The sequence below is a fragment of the Silene latifolia genome, chromosome 7 (assembly GCF_048544455.1).
Source record: "Silene latifolia isolate original U9 population chromosome 7, ASM4854445v1, whole genome shotgun sequence".
NCBI classification, from domain to species: domain Eukaryota; kingdom Viridiplantae; phylum Streptophyta; class Magnoliopsida; order Caryophyllales; family Caryophyllaceae; genus Silene; species Silene latifolia.
Window position 1 is genome coordinate 106,082,113 of NC_133532.1, and position 21,714 is coordinate 106,103,826.

The window sequence follows — 21,714 nt, forward strand, 5'->3', positions numbered from 1 at the left end:
CCTTGCGTAGGTCATCTTCGATACAGATCCCGAGGATTTACAGATCCTGGAAGTTTTGATGTTCTGATACCTTAGTAGGTTGGCATAAACCGGACGGAGATTGTTGACAAATTTCTCCACCGAGGTTGATTTGCTCGGCTTGCTGACCAATTGGGTACTCACCCTTCTCCAACGGGTTAGGAATTCGGTGAATCCCTCTTTGTTATTATGGGTTAGGACCTCAAGGGTGAGGGTGTTGTCTTGAATCTCGACGTTGCCGGCGTATTGCTTAGTGAATTCAACGGGGACTTCGTCCCAAATGGTAATTGTGACACCCTCACATACCAAGGTGCCTTACCGGAACCACCCTAGCATGAGAGACCGTCACCATCTCGGTTTTCCGAGGCTAGTATATCAAAGTTATCATTCCAAAACAACATTTATTAAAGTATAAAAAATTAACGATTACATGTTCCAAAAACCAACTCCAAAACAAATGTCTATTAGTGTTCAACAACTGAAACTAAAATAATAAATCTCATGACAGCGGAAGCTAGACTCGAAGTGATGACTTCTATCTCGTCCCCAAAGCTAAAGACCATCATCACCTGTCACAATCTGCTCACCATCCCCGAATGGATCACCACAGATTTACAAAACAACAACGGGGTCAGTTTACTGCATAATCAAAAGAAGAGAAAGTACGATAAGATAAATAGCTTATCACAAGCTACCTCCAACTCCCAATCTCATCACGTAACTGACTACACACTAAAGTGTGTAGCCCTACCAGTGGGGGGGACCGCAGCCGTACCCACCTAAGCCCCCGCTCATCAACTAGGGCGTGAAGCCACTCCCGCAAGTAACTCCACTCAGCCGAGGACGCACCTCGCGAACATCATCAACCATCTCAACACCAACAACCATACTCCAATCCACCAACAGCAATCAATCATAATATCAATCGTACTACTTTGAAAGTCATAAAGGGACGCGCCGTGGATTACTCGAAGAGCAAAGAACAGAAACACTGGTCGATCAATGGCTAATTAGCTGAAACAATTTTAAGAACTTGATCGAAATCGAGTAATACCACAGGTGGTAGATGGTCAACACGAAACTAAGGATAAAGAGCGAAAAGAAAGAGAAAGGAAGACCTCGCCGGCGACCAGAAAAAGGTGTACTGGAGTTGTCGGCGAGAAAACGTTTTTAGGATGATTTTTTTAGGATTCCCTCCCCTGTTTTTTTTCTCTAAATGGCGTGCTAATGATAACTCACTACGAATTGACTTAATACATAAATTATCACCTTTCACAATTAACTTTGAGATTCCTAAATATTTAGCTGCTAAAATGACTTCTTTTAAAGCGAGAGCTTCCGCGCCAAGAATACTGTTAAATTCGCACTTTTTTGCTCCCAACAAAACAACTTTATCATTATGATCTCTTACAGATATCCTAAAGACGCATTATTGTCATCTATTTTCAATCCGTCAAAATTTAGCTTTAGAAAACGGTTTTTAAGTTTCTCCCATCAGATTTCTTCCTTACTAGTAGTGTTTTAGCTGACTCGTCTTTTTCGGGATTGTTGAGATCTTTAAGTCTATTATTTCTCGTGGGTTGGATAGTCATATACTCGGACTAGTTCTAATTGTGCGCCTCTCTTAATCCACAAGTTCATAATATCAAGATGAACTATAAGCTCAACCACAATACTCCCAAGGGCATGCGCATCCCTATCGATTTTAGCTAAAAGCTACTGTATTCTGCAAGTCAACTTGCACAAGACGGGGTATGACGCGATTGAGATTCTATGAATAAATATACTCTACACAAAAGTGGTTATTATTGTTACAATTTGAACAATCTCAAACTAGAAAAGCGATTATGCTCAACTGATAAATTACAATCAAATAAGAACTCACTGAAAAAAAAAAAAAGAATCTAATAAGAACTTGATTATGCCAATTAGAGATCATTCTATTAAAAAGGAGACTGGCACAAAGGGCAATTAGACTTGTGAGAAGTAGAAAACCATTTATAGAGGCAGGCGGCATGGAACTTGTGTTTGCACGTCTTGCAAGCGAGGCGAGGAAGACTATGGTTAGATGTATGGATTACACTGTAACATATCGGGCACTCCTCTACTCCTTCAAATTCCTTGTCGAAATTGCTCTTCCATATTCTTATTGCCTCCGCCAATGCACCATTCTGAAATCATAGCCAAAGAAAAAGGTTAGTCGACAGTGGAGGAGCTTGGTCATCACATCATTTATTTTCCAAATTTTATGACTAATATATAAGTTAATTTTACAAATTAATTGTGATAACATAATTTCATGTTCCATAATAGAAAAAATTAGAGTTCAAACAATTACTTTACTTGACTGAAATTTAAAAAAATCTATATGGAAAGAAATACGGAGTATCACTTGAAAGTGAAACAAGTACCCAAAATTTAAAGAGTATGGTAAGAAACTTGAATTATCATTTGAATAATGTGTTCAGAAATGTGTCAAATCATTGTCTAGGCGTCAAATCGCAACCGCATCACCACGATTTAAGGTCATAGCCACTGTGTATAGACTATAGAAGGATTGTGTTATGCTGACCGAGATCCATATCTATATCCATATCGAGACACGGTGACTGAGTCCACGATCACAGTTGGAATCAATATTTCATATCATAATTAATTCCACATCAAACATGAAATCATAAATGCAAGTCATCACATTAAAAGTGAAAATCAGTGAAAATTAGGAAAATGTAATAGTGTAAAATACTACTGAGATTGTTCAAAATGTTTTACCTGGATGCAAACTTTCCGACGACTCGCTACAAAATTTTATCTTTTGCATGTCAAAATATTATTCACTCTATGTTCATAAAAATACGAGCAGACACTACAAACAAATTTTAAGCACTAGAGAAAAAGACCAGGTGTTACCTTATTTTGAACGAACGCCATCAAGGACAACAACCATTTTCTTTGTTTAACTTCGCTAATTCCAAGGCTCCTTGTACACTCTACATCAACAGGCCGAAGCGGGTATGAAACAGGAAGTCGAATAACCAGATCCATTCCCGTCTCCTCCTTGGTGTAAGTAGCAACGACTTCATTGGCAGATTTACTTACACTGACAGAAAAACACTCGTCTACGAAATCTGACTTCTTTATCTGCAACATTAATTTTAAAAATGGTCACTACAATATTACCTCGAAATTAGCGAAACATCAAAAACAAATTGGGGATTAAAAGACAAGTGAGGCCTTTTCTCTTTTGGACCGTAAATCTCCGGAGATCCTTTTTTGTCGTAACTATGAAAATCTTTTTACTTAATAAAGATGTGTATAAATTGTAGTTTTTATTTACATATGTGGCATAGCAAGATGGATTATAAAAATAGAGTTAAGCAAAAGTGATCAAGGGAGGTAAAATTAGAAAGTGTAATATACCAAAACCCGAAAAAAAGGAAAACAACAAACACATGCATAAAGCAATTTACTCCAGATCAGATATGTCATGTCCTAGCTAAATAACTATCTTAGGATTAAACGTGATGGATAACAGAGTAAGCACCCTATAAAGAATATTTGCAACTTTTACGCCTCGAAAGCCTCAATGATATATGATGGTACAGGAAAACCCAAAAGATGCTATGAGATTGAGCAGAAAACGCAAAAAACATATTCAATAAAAGACTGGCTTTGAGCTTCACAATTACTACAACAACAACAACAACAACATCAGAGCCTTAATCCCAAAATGATTTGGGGTCGGCTGACATGAATCATCCTTTAGAACCATCCATAGGTGAACGCACACCTCAAAAAGCGAATAGAGAAGGGAAAATGAAAAACAAAAAGGGGGAGCGAAAATGTAATGGAAAGTCAAGGTAAAGCTTACAGGTTTTAAAATCAAATTTCAGCTTTCTTTTATAAAAACTTAAAATTTAAATCGAGAGGGAAGATTAAAACGATTTTGAAAACCGAAATAGAATTAAGGATCCGGAATGCCTTAAAAGTGAACCAAGTAAAATATATAAGAAAGTGGTCGGTAGAAAAATGTAATAAAGGAGAGAAGAACAAATAATTTAATTTTTTTAAATTAAATAAAAACACTAAATATGTCAAAAAAAAAAATACTAGAAATCAACATGTATCCTTTCCCTCCATTGTGCCCTCTCCGTCACCATACTCTCCTCAAGTCCCAGAAATCTCATATCGTGCTCTATCACTCTCAACCATGTCTGTCTCGGTCTTCCTCTACCTCTAGGGGCCTTTTTTCATTCTCCAAGCCTCCTAATCAAAAGGCGTCCATAGGTCTCCTTCTCACATGGCCAAACCATCTTAGTCGGTTTTCCATCATCTTGTCCTCTATTGGCGCCACTTTTACCTTTTCCCTAATCACCTCATTCCTTAATCGATCTTTCCTTGTATGTCCGCACATCCATCTCAACATACGCATCTCCGCCACACTCATCTTTTGAATGTGACAATGTTTCACGGCCCAACACTTGGAACCATAAAGTAAGGCAGGCCTAATTGCCGTGCGATAAAATTTTCCCTTTAATCTTTGGGGCATATCTTTATCGCATAAAAACCCCGAAGCACCCTTCCATTTCAACCACCCTGCTTTAATTCTGTGAGCCACATCTCCGTCTAACTCCCCATCCTTTTGAATAATAGATCCTAGATATCCGAAGAAATCGACCCTCGACAACATTCCCATCAAAAGTAATACTCCCCGCCCTCGTGGATCTCAACCCCGCCACTTTAGTGAACGGACACCTCAAATACTCAGTCTTACTCATGCTCAACCTAAACCCACGAGTCTCTAAAGTCTGCCTCCACAATTCCAACTTCCTCTCCACCCCCTCTTTCGTCTCATCAATCAACACAATATCATCAGCAAACATCATACACCAAGGGATGTCGTCCTGAATATCCCTCGTAAGCTTCACAATTACTAGGAAAAAAAAAAAGCAAAGAGACGAGATAGGATAGAAACTAGTAAACAGTGAGACATTAATGAGCCCCGAAAAGTTATCTCAGATCATTTCATCAGAATACTACAGCAGCAAGCCATAATCCCAAATTTATTTGGGATCGGCTAACATGAATCATTATTTGAAACCTTCAATAATAGGTAAAGTAATTTTTATCAGGATATAGAAGGCTTAATCTGAGAGAGTATTTAAGTTGCATTTTGAAAAGAAAAAAAAATAACTCATCTAAGTTTACTGTTATGGCCAGATAATAAGAAATATATACAGAAATTGGTAATGTAAGAACTCTCAATGATAATCAACATGTATGGCAGCCAAATCAAACACTTGTAGTTAAATACTGAATCTACAATAATGTTGACTATGCACAAAGAAATCTGGAAAAATATTTAAAATTGCACATAGGACATGTGGTTAAAACTTAGAAAGGATAATAGAATAGTGAACCTGAGATAATTCATCTGACACCAGATGGGGACTGCACCATGTTTTAGTGAAAGATTCAATAGCAGATGAAGCAGAACGAACACGTAAACTAGTAAACCAAACTCGAACGAACGCCGGCAGAACATGGAGCATTAACCCAAATATTGCAGAAGCAAGTAAAGACAAACTTTGTGGTCGTACAGGCCAAAGACATTCCACGACGAATAGTACAGACCCTGTTCTAATCGCACGTGTAGCCGCTGTTGCAATGTCTTCCAACTCAGCTGGGAGATCTGAGTCTTTCTTTTTCATGCCATTTGTCACAGCCAATTCAAAGGGAATATGTTGAAAAAGACAGTCCAATATAGCTGAAGATGCAGACTCTTGTATTTCTTGAACCAACTTTTCCCTCTTGGATGAAGAAGCCGGTAAAGATGCAAGATATGTAAGAACTAGGGACCAAGCAAGGAAAACCTGTACCTGCAATATGTATCGTTATTTCCATCATTATTCCGATGCACAATAATGGTAAAATAGTAACAAGATAGCCTAGATCCCAAAATGATTTGGAACTACACGACCATAGTTTCAAACAGTTAATTACAGGTAAAATAAAGTTAAGATAATCACAAATCTGTGAAAAACTCTTTTTTTAGAAAAGTTGAGGAAAAAAAGAGACTAATGAGAAGAATATATAATCCAAAGAAAAAGTAATTCAAAATATTGGGAATGATAGTAAAAATGAGATTTAAAAAAAAAAAAAAAAAAAAAAAAAAAAAGAGAGAAAAAAAAACACTTAATAAAATAAAATAATAACAAAACAAAAGGCAGAGTCAAGCTCCATCAAAAGAAAAAATAGCAAAACAAAAGAAGAGTCAGACTCCACCAAAAGATGTTAAACAATATCGAGAAGACTTACCCTTTCTTGAGCTTCCAAATCCTGGTCAAGTATCTCAGCGGGTGATGTACATAATAGCCGATGTATCTCGTCTCTAAGTAGATTACTCTCAGCAAGCAAATCGAGATTATCAGATACTGAAACACTAGTACTAGTTCCAGGAAGAGAGTCTAATACATTCTCCTTCATGATGGCACTGCTAGAGAGTGGTGCGCTAGAAAGGAGAACAAAAGAAGCAAATTGCACGGTCGACACGAGTTTAGAAGAAAATAAAATGGACATTAATGAACTAATAACGTTTGTTTTAAGCCCCCAAAGCTCAACTGCTTTGAAAGCTTTTTCCCTCGATGACATAGAAGAATTTATGACGGTACGTGCAACCAAGTTCCAGAACTGTGGACACGTAGCATGGCTTCTAGATATGATGGAGAGACCCTCACAGGATAACAAATCTGAAATAGCTTCTGAAATGCCAGCTGAGAAGAATATTCGGAGAACCCCCTCTTGAATCTGATCAATTGTAAATTGGCATACTTCTGAAGTGCAGAATGTTAAACTCTCAGTTTGGTCCGATGGATGGCATTTACTCAGCTCCATTAGATAAGAAAAACCATAAAGAGCATTTATTGCTATATTCACCAGAGAAGAATCCAAATTATGCATGAGTTGCTCTACTTTGCTGACTGTAACCTCTAAATTATCACCATTTTCAATGTCCAAGCTTTCCGCAGCTTCTTCCATAGTTGTAACTACTAACTCAGTCCAGCTCCTCCAGTGAGATAATATATATCTCCACTCTTCTTCATCCAATTCCTTCCAGCAGTATCCTACTACGATAACCATCAAACGTGACAGCAATACCGGTACCACTGGCAATGAATTACTAACAATTGACAAGCTAGCATCATGCCTTTGCTTACGGAACAAATCAAGTAAATGTTTCGTCTCCAAAGAGCTTGGATGCAGTTTCAACTGGTGCATGTCTTCTGTTCTTCTTAAAGGGAAACATGATAAAGCCAGATGGAACCATTCTTTTATATCTGTAAGCATATGTTCCAAAATAGAAACATTAGAACAATAAAATCACCTCTTGAAATAAGTCAAGAATCTATATGAAGAGTCTATACGAAGAGTCGGAGTAACATAAGTCAAGAGTCTATATGAAGAGTTGCAGTAACATAGGCTGACACCTATTCAATATTACAAGAAAAAGAACATACATACGAATAAATAAATGTTAGAGATAAACTCAGAGAATCCCACCAAGCCAGGAAAAGCAAATCTCCCCTTGAAACAAAATGAAAAAAAAAAACACTATTCAGCACTTCCTAAATATAGTGATTACCTTCATCAGAAGTCCATGATATTAGAGATGGGAATGCCAGAGTCTTTCCAAGCCAATCCTGAACATCTTCTCTAAATGAAATAGGCAGGGAATCTATGACCATGTCTTTGGATCCTCCACTCTCGTGCAAGAATTGTGCAAGAACAGGCACAAGAAGCGGAAGAATCCTCAGACAATTTATGTTTGTTTCTTGTCCCGTATAAAGGTCAGATATTAGCAATTGCCAGAACTCAATAGCTTGCTCCTGGTTCCATATTCCTTCATTTAACAAAGTGGCGAGTAAAGACACAAGGGCTCTCAAGAAAGGTTCCTCAATCTCATCAAGATCTTTATTTGAAGGTGGGCACGTATTAAAAAACCTTAACTGCCCATTTATCCCGCAGATAAGAGCACCCTTAAGCAAAATGTTCAATACTGAGTCAAACACAAAACTTGACTCTCCCCCTTGTTCACTTTTCACATAAGAGATCAAAGAAGGCAAAAGTGTCCCTAAAGCACTACCGCCAGGCCATTTCCAAGTACAGAACATTTCAGCCACGAGCCAAGCTCGGAAAGACTTAGACTGAGAAGCAGCAAGCTCGTAATTTTCGCTTTGACCCTCTTCTGTAGCTGTAGGATGTGGATTAAATGCAACAAACATTTTAGCGACACCAATTTCCAAAATAAGTTTGTCTATCAGAGCAACAAATTCATGAGTCCGAAATACCTGCAGCCACAAAATAAAAATAAAAATTTAATAGTTGAGTATATATGAAGCGTTCTAGCCACTGTAAAGTAAATGCCACAAACGAATTAAAAGGTACCCAAAAACGGAAAGTATGAACTAAATTATACGTATTTTGGTGTGCCACTTTAACCAAAATGGCTTACAAAATTGCAAGTGCTTCTTATGTTATGAAGTAGCAGGCATTAGAAGCAAGTTTCAATTTGAGTCATTAGAAAATAACCTCTCTATGTTGAAAACAATGGTTTAAGGTTGCATACATCGACCCTCATTCCTACTCGCCAAGGGCGACAGCCTTAATGGCACTGGAGTAGTGTTCTTCTAATAATATTAATCCCAGTCCTTGAAAGCTAGAAGGCTACAACAATCACTTCTTTTACAGTAAATATCATCCATATTTGCCAAGGATGATGGGTAACCAGTACTAAAAGCAAGACAAAAAAAATTCATTTGTTTATTTAGGGGAGAGCTGAAAAAGGGGAAAACGCTAAGAAACCACACAGTACAAATTCATTCAGGTACACCTAGGGGTCGTTTGGTTGCATATAGGAATTTGTATTGCCTAGGAAGTCATAAAACACGTGAATTTGGAATTCATGTGAATTGCAAAAAAATGTTTGGTTGCCATGGAGGAAGTGCAATTCATGTAGGCATTCTAACTTACCTAGGGGGGCCTAGGTAAGCAACTTCCTCCATTGTGGAGGAATTGGAATTCATGGGAACTTCCAATTCATGTGAATTGGGGTAACCAAACAACATACCCATTTTGCAATTCACATGAATTTAAGTTCCTGCATTGTTTAGTGGGTAACCAAACGACCCCCTAAACGTTATAAGCATCCTCCAGGTGCATAAGATTTATAAAAGTTGCTCCCACAAAAAAAAAAGGTTTTTAAGAAGAGAACCAGTCCAGAACTATGTATACAAGATCACAGACACAGTTATACAATCCTGAACGTTTTCGGAGCAATTGACGAATGCATGAACAAGTAGTAATTCTATAATAGAATACAACAGGTCACTTTGGCATCCACATTATGCCAGTCGTCGGCATCTTAAAAGAAAATTCTAACAAGCAAAGAAGGAATCAACTGTACACAAACTTACCTCCAAATGATTAGAACAGAGGAGACATTGATGAAGAAAAAAAAGCCACCTAAATTATTAAAAAGGACCCAGCCATAAAATTAACTTACAGGAACATCAGTAGGTGCATGCTCAAGTCTGAGAGTAATTTTCTCTTTGTTTGTGCTGTTAGCTGGCATGATCCACAGTGGCCATAAGTCATCACTGCCTAAAAGCTTGTCGATTAAATTTTGCTCCTCTAATTGACTTACACACAGACATTCACAAACTTCAACGATCCACTTGCAGCATAAAGACGTTACTACACTAGTATCAAATGTGTCGTCCACAAAAATAGAGGACCTATTAAACTGAACAAGAAGGCTCCCTAGTTTAGCACGAAATTGTGCCGGAAAACTTCTCCAGAATTGTTTGTCAATGCTAGTACGGAATTCGTGCATAGCTCTACCAAACTTCTCCCTTGCCATCATATGATCCTGGGAACAATTCTTTAACTCGGTGCCTAATAATTGCGATAAACAGCAGTCCCAGTCAATTACAAACATAACACCTGCAGCGCCTAGGAGCAACTCACTCTCCTTGCAATATGACTTCAAGGTAAAAGTGCTACTACTAAGAACCTCAAGAGCAAAGTAAGCCCTCTTAGCCAAATGTCCCACATCTACATTATGTTTTATTTCTGATGTAGAAGAGTTCACTAGAGAACGTGATAATGAACCGAATTTCCTGACGCAAGCAAAAGGAGACTCCATAATGAAAGCTACTAACTCATCAAATGCTCTCTCGTAAACATGAACAGTCGCATTTTTGGAAAGAAAAGATACATCATCATCTTCCATGGAACCACCAAGGACAGCTCTGCAGCAGAAAGTCCACCAAGCATCAGAGATGACATAAATGTAGATACAAGTACCACGATAATAACTAAACAGCCTGAACAGTGTAGCAGAATGACTGCTACTTCACAATATAAAGCACAGCCAATTTAGTTAGCCATTAGAATATGAGTCTTTGGCTCCACTGGAAATGAAAAAATGCACCGAAATGTATATGGTCTTACAAATCTAACATGGGCCAGGACTCTCCCCAACAACGATGAGAGTCACCATTGAGCTTGAGCTCAGCAAAAAGCTTAAAGGCCATATCGGAATGCAATCACAAATAACATAAATCTGAAGCATGAGCCATACCGTATGAACTTCACATGAGAATCTAGCGACTCAGGAGCACTCAACATAACAGAAAATGCAACTGAATCCAGCTTCTCATGCTGCCAGCACGAAATTTGGAAAATTTTGTTGTTATGGACTCTTGATCTTTGCCTTGTCAAACTCCTTACTTTTTGAATAAGAGTAGCCAACCTTCCAACGTGAGATGTACCAGCAATGGCAGCATATGAGATAATGGTATCCCATTGCTCAGTAAAACACTCCTCATCTAGCAATGCAAGCAAAACATTCATTCGGGAATCAACTAAACTCTCATTTCCCATAAAACACCAATGTACAAATGTTCTCTCAAAAGCATTCAGAAATTTGTTGGGTTCTCTATTGACCCCATCAGTGACATCAGCACCGATCCCACTAGCAGTCTCCTCACTAGAAATAATTTTCTGTATGGTTTTTTTGGGTCCAAAAATAGAAACCATGACTAGTAGAAAGTTTACTGCATCTGCTGAATCCTGCCACACAATACACAAACAGATCATCAGCCAGATCCTTAAAGAGGTGCCTGCTAGAGACAGCATTTGAAGATCCATATATCGATAAATTCTACACCTTAAACAGTTGTCCCACAGATATATGAGTAGAAAACAAGTAAGAACAAACATCTGATCAGTGCATAAGAAATGCAAAAGGCAAAGCTAATAACTAACTCATAGTACGTAAGAGAAGAATAGAATAATAAGATCAATATCTTGAAAGAAATGTCCAGTGCCTCAAAGGTTCCCGTAAAGTGACACTATTTCACGACCCACCATATAATGACGACAATTCAAACACAAATGTCGTGTGATAGAATCTTCCCTTCGAAGGGTGATAACGGAATCACATGGAAACTCTTTGCACTCGTCTACTTCAACCATGTTTCATTAGTTCTATGAGTGACATATACATCCATACCTTATCTGTTAAGATATTAATAATGAATGGATGGCCTTCAAACTAATGACTTAAGGTGAGCAAAATCAGACCCTTCTTTTAAAAGAGGAAGAAGAAATTTTATCAGCTTGTCCACAAATAAAAACATCTCAGGAAAAAAACGCTAACCCTAACTCCCTAAGCCACAAGGTTTAAGACAGTAAATTTCAATCAGAAGGCTTCCAAAGCATTTCTTAACACAGTCAATATTGGTAAAAAAGAGCAGGCAACCATTAAATCAAGAATGAACTCCACAAGAAGAGATTCCAATTTGAAAGCAAGATTGCACATACAAAAAAAAATGTTGAACTTACCGCAGATATAATTAGTGACAGAGTTTTCTCCAAAAGAGGTCCAGCCAGAAACTCTAGAGGCCAGCTTTCAGATTTTGAAATTGCATACTTTCCCACCATGACTATAAACCGATTAATTTGCATTAGATTGTAACTAGTTTCATCTGCATGAACTGTTTGCTGCAACGCCTTAAGGCAGTTTTCCTGAAATGCTTCACAGAACAGAACGAGCAGTTGACAATCTAAAGGGTAGATACCAGAAAGAATATTGATAATACATTCCCCTGTATCATGCAAATGCCCTTGCCTTATCTCGAATAGATGACTATCTAGCAATTTCGGTATCTCTGAAAAAGCATCATCATTTTTACCAGATTCAACTATCTCTCCATGTCTTGTCTCAGAGTCAGACAAGAAATTGTGCCACAAAAGCTTCACAATTATGTTGTCAAGAAGAGAAAAACGAAAAGAGGAAACATCTTCTTGTTTACAATATCTAGCAAAACAAGAAAACACATGAAAATTAGATGACTGGAAGGGAGTGAACCATGTCGAATCACAACGAACAAAGCTTTTATATTAACCAAGACTAATTACTACTCTGTATTTTCTTATTCTCTTCACCTGAAAGTCTGAAACTAATTTCACCTGAACCAAATTAATTCAAGCTAAACGAGAGATATAGAATTATAGACTAAAGGCTAATATGCAAGCCACTTCATTACTTGAAAGCTGCATTACACATAAATAAACAAAATATCATATTGTATTGGACATCAGTCCTGATTACAATAACGGTCATGATAGTGTAGCACTATGCTTGTAGACAATAGTGCGGTTTATGAAGTCTTATTTTTATCAATCATACAGGCTTTATCGGTCTAGTATTGGTCGTGGTGGTTATATATTGGCATAGGATGCACCGTCTCAGTCAAATATCAGCCATGTACTGACAGCGTTGGTCAAATATCGTCCATAATAGAAAGATATTGGCAGCTATTAGAAGTCCTTAAGGTACAGGAAAATCCTGACGCATTAAGATAAACCAGCATTGTGTGTCAGATATTTGCTACAATGAAACGAAACACTAGAATCAGGCCTGCTAGGTTAAAGTCAAACATAAAAGAAATAAAATATAGAACAAGCAACACATAAATAAATAAATAAATAACAAATTACATGCTAATATATTTGCCAAGAAGAAACATTACCTTGATGCATTATTTAAGACCCAAAGGAAACACTCTTTCAGGGTAAGGAAGAATGCCAAGCGATCAGCACTACTAGGATGAGATGCATCTCTTCCCGCCCACAGATTCTGGAAAAAGTCAATAAAGAACTGCAGTCCAACTATTTCTGGGGGTAAAGCATCTAGTAAAAGGACAAATGCAGGGTACGAGACCAGCTGTGAGCCAAAGCAGCCGTTTCTGAGGAACTGCCAAAAGCGATTTGAAAATGTTTTTTGAAAATTTATAGAAGACCAACTTTGAGGGAAACGTTTGCAGAAAAACAGAATTGTTTCCCACAATGCTGTGTGACACGATGGGTCCTTTTCTTGAAGAGCACCCAGTATAGCAGGTGAAAGAGCTTTCACATCTTCTTCACCAATAACCTCGGGAATATTCTTGACGAAACTTCGCAATACTGTATATGTAGCTGTCCGAACAACGGAATCATGAGATTTCAAAAAATCTTGGAAGTTACGATGAGCAGACATCAAGCTTTTTGCAGAAGAAATTGCAACATCCTGGGCTTTCAGAGCATTCTTTGGTAGGTTGTTTGACTCATCAGAGCTGACTTTAGCAGATTTTAATCCCAGTAAAACATCAATTAGAGTAGCAAGAGCCAATAATGATGATGAAATAACCTGACATAAATTGAAAGAGACGGAAAAAATGAAGGGACGAGCAATGTTAGAAGGGGAAGCAAAACATCATGAAAGACCAACATACAAGAGAAAAGTAGCAACAGCATTAAAACAGTCTTCAATGATTCCACAGATGGCGGGGTAAGGAGGATCATATGTAGGCAACCTTACCCATGTGTAAACAATACAAGAGACTCATAATGAAAAATGTGTCAAGAATTGCACCAAAAGACGGCTACTTCACATACATGAAAGAATATAATGTAGTATTACAAGTTGAGAGATTTCTCAGCACAACTAACTAAACTAATAACACCTGTCTACAAAATATATAAGTTATCCTAAAAGACTTAAAGTTCCATTAGATCTACGAATGTCAAAAACATAAAGCATATAGACTAACTAGTTGCAATTGACATTTAACATTTAACATTTGACATTGCAATTGACATTTGACTAGGTACATACTCGTTGATGCATTTCTGTCAACTCGTCAGAAGCGACAGCAAGATCAGCCATACTCTGCGGTGTCAGCTTTAAATTATCACCCAAATACTCGAACACTTCCGACGTGCAGAACATCAGTGCATCCAGTCTCTTTTCGTGAGATGGAAAGGCAACCTGTTCAATAGCAAACAGATCCTACTTTTAGCCAGTCACCCTGAGTAGTTATTTGGAATGCACAATAATGAAATGACAAACTTGTGCATATATAGGTTGAAGAGGAGATCCAACAAAGTAGTCATAGACTCATAGTATAATCACATAGATATGTTTGCAAGGAACAGACATATTAGGGTGCATTACATGCGTCATTGCCAAGGTAAAGCCAGGTTTGAAATTAGCAGCCTCACAAATTTCAGCCCTTTACAGTAAATAAAGCGAAATCCTTAGTCACAACTCACAATCCCCTTTTCAACCGTCTACGCTATCAGCAACCAGAAAAGAACTATACAAGGAAAATTGGTAAGAGCAAAAGGCCGAGTATATACGAGATGAGACCACCTAGAAGCACCTCGAACAAAAGCCAACTAGCCAATTAAACTGGTTACAGAAAACTGTTTCTTTTATGTTTATGATAAGAAAGATGTGGTAGTATTCATTAAAGGAGACCAAGGCATGACACGGTGATATCCACATTCAAAAAGACACCATAGGTCCATGGGGCGATGCCCATATACAAAAAGACACCATGAGGGCGACGTCCATATAAAAAAAACAAGAGCAAACGAGCAAAGCAATTTCTCTCAAATTATCACGATAATCAAATCTTAAGGGGAAAGGAGGGAGTAAAAAGTTGATCCAAGTGGAGAGCTCAAGAGCTCGACTCCAACTATACAACTTCAAAAAGTGGAGTTTTAACTAGACATGTGAAAGTATTATCATTAGATACACGATGATGTTTTTCACCAAGTACATTAACGTATAGCCAACAAATCATCTTCCAAACTTCGGCTAATCAACTCTTCTTCATTCTCCTTTACCAAGTCAATAGGGGAAATCTTTAGGGTTACACGAGTAGAAAACCATTTCTATTTCTCAAGCTCCTTTTTAGCCTCAACATACTGCCATGCTGGTAGAGGTTTAAAGGACGCATTATGCAATAGTATAGAGTTCACAATACTGGATATTCAACTGAAGGAGCCCGGCCAAATTTGCATGATAATCTATATTTCAAGTGTATGACCCTTCACTTTAGTGGCTCATGATCATATGGATACTTATCATTATCCATAATAGATCTTTGAGCATGATCCTAATGAAATTTAGATAACAAATGAAAGACGACGTTGCAAAAAAAAATAGTTGCTTGCTAGTGAGCTCTTCTTTAGTATGACTTCTTCGAAGCCTTCACAGGAAAAACAAAGGGTTCCGCTCTTTTTTTTCTCTTTAATAAGAAAAATGAAACGAGTTATCAATGAACTAAAAGACTGATAGGAAAAGAGTTCTAGCAACAAAGCCTCAAACAAAGTCTAAAGAATGGCTAATCACAAACACGCACAAATTCATGCTCCACCTAATTGCGGAGTCAAATATTGTAATATCCTAGATAGCATAAACATGGTTTTTCCAACACCCCCTCAGCCCCTCAAGGCGATCTCTCCTCGACTGGAGATTCTAGGAGTTTCCCCTTGTAACATTATGCACCTAAAAAGAGACTGGAACGGTGAAAATCAGATAAGTGTTACATGCCAGGGTTCTGATTAGAGAATCACAATTTCTCTTTCCACACATCTTGCTATGATCATAAGATATCCTCGTTGTGCACCAAAAAACTGAGAAATGAGACAAATTTCTGTATAGAAGTATAGAGGTTCTTCCATCTTCACTGCTAACTATCCTAGCTAGAAACAAGAAATAAACCAGTCTGGCAAAGTCCAGAGAGGGTAATTCTCGTAAGCATTTTAGCCCCACAACAGATAGGGAGTTCAATAATATCACTCTCTAAAAAACAGTATTCTTCGATTGTTTTTCTTTTTATTCAATAAATTTGGCATAAATATCAAGCATTCTATAGAAAAAAGAAGTTATTTAATACAGAGAAGGTCATAGTGTCATACTAACATATATCCATTCCACGCCAGTTTGGCAAAACTAATTTAAAATGCCTTGTAAATCCCTCCACAGTTTTTTAGATAGATAGCAAATGGTTGTTTCATTTTCGTTCAAGGATCACTTGGACATAGCCTCTTAGTTATTGAAGCGGAAGGCGGCCTGCGCCATCCCCCACATGAGCGTTTTCCTAGATATTGGGCTAATTGCCACGGTTGGTTAAAGAGTCATATCATGACATTATGTCTAAAATGACGATGAGTTGTAGACTTGTAGGCCTGGTTGTTACACTCATGTAGCAGTGAAATCTGATAGCAGAACGGAAACTAATAGACAAATGCATTTTTTTAAGCTTATGTAACCATCCATTCAAATATCTCCTGGCACAGAATTTTTTTTCTTGATTGGTAACAGTCATAGATGAAACTGTGACAGAAGCTCAAGTTGACTAGTTTTTCTTAGTAGTACAGAAAACAATTGGGATTGATAAGCAAGCTAATGCCCTAGTCACCAATCAAGAACAATAATAGTGAATGAAATGCTATGAACCTGCAGTGACCGCTTAGCAGCTACCGATACTTCCGAGACTGAATCAAACTGACCAAACCACCATGGTCCCATGAGAGACTTAAGATGCACTGCCAACTCCCGTCTGCAGAAGAGAGAAAATGTTACTTTTACCAGAAAATAAAGTTCATTTGGCATCAACTAAAATTTCATTCGCCCATTTCAAAGAAACTAGTGAGGGTAGATCACCGACTGTACTGGGAGTCTGGGATACATAACAACAATGTAAATCCAGCTTAGAAAGTGAATATTACTAACCCAGCTGCAGTGACGAGGCTGGTCATAGTCTCGTGGGTTGCACGTCGAACTTCTCTGTTATAATCCATCAAAAGCCTCCTATATTCAAAACCCTTAATCAGAAAGCACAGGTCAGACTGAGGTCGCAGAAAAAAGTAATATCAAAATTGATATCAAAACCTTAATGAGAAAGTAAGGTCAAATAAAGGACATAGAAGAGAACAGTATATAAAGAAAAAATAATCAAAACTTTCATCAATAAGTGCACACCAGACCATATGGGAGTGACATCAGAGCATACCTCAATACCAAACACTATGCGGAGTATGCGATATGGTTATAACTACTAGGGTCACAAAAATAAACATACGGCCTAGCATGAAACTTTTTTCTTAATTTTGACAAGATTTTCTCAAGGGTGATACAATCAATGGATGCGGACAAAATAATCCAAAAGAAAATTGTACCAAAATTAGAATACTTCTTAAGACCACTTCGCTCATGGTTAAGGTTGGTTCCAAATTTCCTCACTCTCTAGCCTGTTTTTTATCTATCAAAGGGCCGCTGGAATTATATTTCCCTGAACTATTAAAAACGCATTTTCAGGCTTTCAAAAATGGCCAAATCATGGTCATATGCTCCCTTTAGTCCTTCATGGCCAAAGGTAATGCCATCAAGTGAATCTTCAGGATGAGGAATATCTATTCTAGATAAAAGAAACCACCATCCTTATACTGCGCAATGCCTCACAAATATGCATGGGCTGGGTGGCCATATTATACACTTCTTTCGTATTTGTTGATGATGTTTCCAGACCTTTGCACCATAATAATCCCACAAAGATCACATAAGCCAATACAGTGATTTTCAGAAACACGAAATACTCTTCACACTAGATGCAACAAGAAAAGGATGAGAAAGAGTTCATAAAGAAGATGGAACTTGTTCATTGAAATGGAGAAAGGTGAGATTTTACTCCAAATATCTATAACTTTAGGAGGATTCAGTTTATTAATTATTGACGGAAAATTGTTCCCATAAGCATTTCCCTTCAAACAAGCTTTGAACACCATGTGATATCATATGTTATTTCTTTACTTTTTCTTGAAATCAGATTCTCGAGATTATTTTTCACGTCAAGAGTCCATGTTCTCTATCTTATGATGTTTTTTAGATACACACATTCATCACTTGCTAATCTGCCCATTTACCAAACTTTTTTCTTAAAAGGAACAATGAGCAAGTCATGAAAATTATGGTAAACTTTCAACGATATTTGGAAAAACATTAACGATATTTGGAAAAGCATTATATAACGGGAACTAACGTAACGACAAGCTTAAATTCCGTTGCAAAATGAGGGCGATCTCGTACCATGCCCATTGCCGACACATCTCGAGTACTCAAAAAGCAATTACCAAACCAATAGTCTCCACAACAACTCGGATCCCAAATCTTGGGCAGTGAGGAATCCATCAACATGCACAAAATGTTCTACTGAAAACAAAGATAAGCCTCTCCCCAAGATAATATCTATTATAGTGTCTTGAGAGCGTACCAATATAATATTAGAAACACTACTCTACTAAGAAAACAGAAATTAAAAAAATTATATTCCTGACTCACAAATGATGACCATGTCATAAGATGTCACCCACAAGGATGAGACCTGAATAACAATTACTCCTATAGGCTGCAGCATAAACAAGGGTCCAAAACAGTACTTACCCATTGTGGAATAATCAGTACAACATCCTTCCCAGACTTGTCCTTCAGTAGTGCCGCTAGAGAATTTAAAGCTTTAAGCTGTAGTAACAAAAGATAGCAGCACTTCAAGATCAATATAGAGAAAAAAAATGATTTGTTTTAATACATACAAAATTAAGCATCATATGTCATTTACTGTCTCATAGATGTAATTACGAACGAACGAAATATATATAAAAAAATTAACAGAATACAAAAAAAGGTGTTGCTTAGTGTAGCATGTCAAAACTGTCAATCCCCGTTTAGCACAACATGTGAGATGTCACATGCTTTGGATAGATACCAAGACGAACATACTAAAGGCATCCTTCTGCATAAATCGTCATTAAAATAAAATAATGGAAACCTAATCTCAGAGAATTAGAATAGACGCATTGAGAAAAATATGAAAATTTTGATGGAAAAGGAATATTCTTCAACAAAACTTGTAAATAAGAAAATTAATCACTCGGCTCAATCTTCTTTTCACAGAAAATAGCATATGAAGTCACACATATATTCTTGGACAAAGATACGGTTCATCAATGAAAGTTTGAAAAGTAACTCCAGAAGGGCAGGAGTCAGGGCCCATCTACAAAAAACAACAGCATATAAAATCTTGCCACTTGCATCTTTCTGACACTAGATTATTCGGACGAGATAACCTCTTAATACAAAGGTCAGAGTTCTTCATCAAGATCACTAAGTGCACATACTTCTACCGGAAGGCTTTTTTGTCAGATTTTAAAACTGTCTTTGATTTATTAGGAATATAAGATAAGGGAAGGAAACGTGGAGGGATTCTAAAAGTTTTATACATGGATTATGAGTTTTCTCTACTTTTGCATCCCCATTTCTCTTCACACCACCACTGTCTTCGTGCATTGTTCAGATGATCAGGAATCACAAGGTGTACATCTACTAAGTGTATTCAGTTGAGCATAATTCTACTATATATCCGAGAATGAATCACTCTGAAGAGTATACTCAGACGTGGCTTAGCTTCTTTATGATCAAGTAGTGTGTGATCCCAGAATTGTCAAACTTTGATTCGGCAGAAACTTGGAGCCTTATGCGTAGTTTTTGCTCAGATTTAGATATCCTCTAATGCTTTAGTCAATTTGCATTTCGAAAAAAAAAAACACTTGCAACGTCTTGTTATACGTCATCTCCCATGGGAGCCCGCAAACATTCCGCAACTATTAAAAAGAGTAAAAAGCCCTTTTGCCTCAATTCTAACATATACTTAACAGCAGTGATAAAACTGATAGCAACCCGTGTGATTTCATATATATCCTATGATCTAAAAGAACAATAAGCAGTTTAAGCACTTGGCCCAATGACTCCTTATCTCAAAATTGTACATATCTATGCACTTGCTTTCAAGATACTCTTCCCATCCATCGAGCTAAGTGTCATCTTATTATTGTCTTATCAATACTAACATCTTTCAACACAAACCCGCTTTGTCCCCGCATATAGGTTACATTTGCTATTAAGACCGTGCAAATGTGTGCCAGTGGGATAAAAACTTGACTAAAACAAAAACGTAAACAATTTTCTAAGCGGACTGATATGAAATACGAACTATACCTAGAAACAAAAGAAGTATTACTTCGTATTACATAAATAACAAACGATAAAAAGACCAAGCCGAGAAAATCACCTTTGTAGTAGGGTCTCTTCTAGCAAGTCTTTTCAAGTATTGCACCATCTCACCATCAACACCCTATATTCAAACCACTTAAATTGTTCACCACCACAGCACTACTAAGCCAAACAAGGAAACTCGAAACGGAATTTTCACCCCGTTGGAACTACAGCAATTAAATTACACAAAATTGATCAACATAATCCGAATTAAATCGAAAAGCTCAAAAATTTCACCTTAAAAGAACCGGATTCCTCGGCATGAAGAGCAGAATCAACCCGAGTACTGCCCAAATAACCACCAAACCCAATTTGAGGTGTGCCCACAGGAACAAGTGAGGCAGCAAGACTGAAAAATCATCAAATTCATCAAATTTTGCACTTAATTGAGCTTAACAAATCATTAAGATTGCAACTTTAAACTAAACTACCAAAACTCACAAAAATCCAACAACGAAAACAACTGAAACATCCAAAAAAAACAATAAAAAAGTTGATTGATTATAATAAAGAGATGAGTAAACCTGCTGCTGGATGCACGAGCTTTGGTTCTTCCACTTTCACCCTTTTGTTTACCCATTATTGATTAAGTATTACTGATTGTAATCTCTCTTTCTTTGTTCAGAAATTGATGAGCGTATCTTCAATTTTTAATTGGGTAATGATATGATTATGGACGATGGGTTTTTATGCGAGAATTGCCGCCATTGGAAGACTAGTTTTGATTCGGGTAGGTCTTTCAATTAAGGTCTTCTGCTCTTAGCAACCCGTCGTCTAATATTTTCCTTTTTTTTTTTTTTTTTTTACAGTATTTGTGTTATGAAATATTATTATAATAGATTTAATGTCCGGGCCTAATTGTAATGTTCTGTCGTGTATAATTTAAAGTTGTCTTATGTGTTTAGTAGCTTGCTCTTCATTTAATATCAATTTAATGCCAGCATATCTATAAAATCTTATTAAAAGGCTAACTTCAAAAGGCCACGCAGACAATGCCACGTAGGCTAAGGAAAAGCCACGTATGCATTTGCAATGCCACATCTTAATCCGCGTGTCACTCTAATCTATAAAATTTTATTAAAAGGCTACTTGAAACACCTATTAAATGTCACGTAGACATCAATTAAAAGCTATCTAAGATAGATTATAAATGTCACGTAGACATCGACTAAAAGCCACCTAGCAATAAA

General features: G+C 37.2%; 1 protein-coding gene across 1 annotated transcript; it reads right to left on the reverse strand.

The window, feature by feature from the left end:
- Positions 1-1,756: 1,756 nt before the first annotated feature.
- On the reverse strand, positions 1,757-21,343 carry LOC141592474 (E3 ubiquitin-protein ligase listerin). The gene is made up of 16 exons (XM_074413158.1): positions 21,049-21,343; positions 20,762-20,873; positions 20,541-20,603; positions 18,857-18,934; positions 17,150-17,241; positions 16,874-16,976; positions 14,240-14,392; positions 13,116-13,771; positions 11,926-12,400; positions 10,661-11,151; positions 9,581-10,328; positions 7,661-8,366; positions 6,337-7,355; positions 5,439-5,897; positions 2,929-3,159; positions 1,757-2,189 (listed from the first exon to the last, which is right to left on the reverse strand). Exons 1-16 carry the CDS (start codon positions 21,102-21,104, stop codon positions 1,962-1,964), a joined length of 5,670 nt encoding a protein of 1,889 aa, XP_074269259.1. The 5' UTR covers positions 21,105-21,343; the 3' UTR covers positions 1,757-1,961.
- Between the last annotated feature and the right edge of the window lie 371 nt (positions 21,344-21,714).

Coding starts and splice junctions, on each gene's coding strand:
- LOC141592474 (XM_074413158.1), bottom strand. CDS start 21,104: ATGGGTAAACAAAAGGGTGAAAGTGGAAGAACCAAAGCTCGTGCATCC. Junction 20,874..21,048: donor GCTCGTGCATCCAGCAGCAG/GTTTACTCATCT, acceptor ATGATTTTTCAG/TCTTGCTGCCTCACTTGTTC. Junction 7,356..7,660: donor ATCATGGACTTCTGATGAAG/GTAATCACTATA, acceptor ATATGCTTACAG/ATATAAAAGAATGGTTCCAT.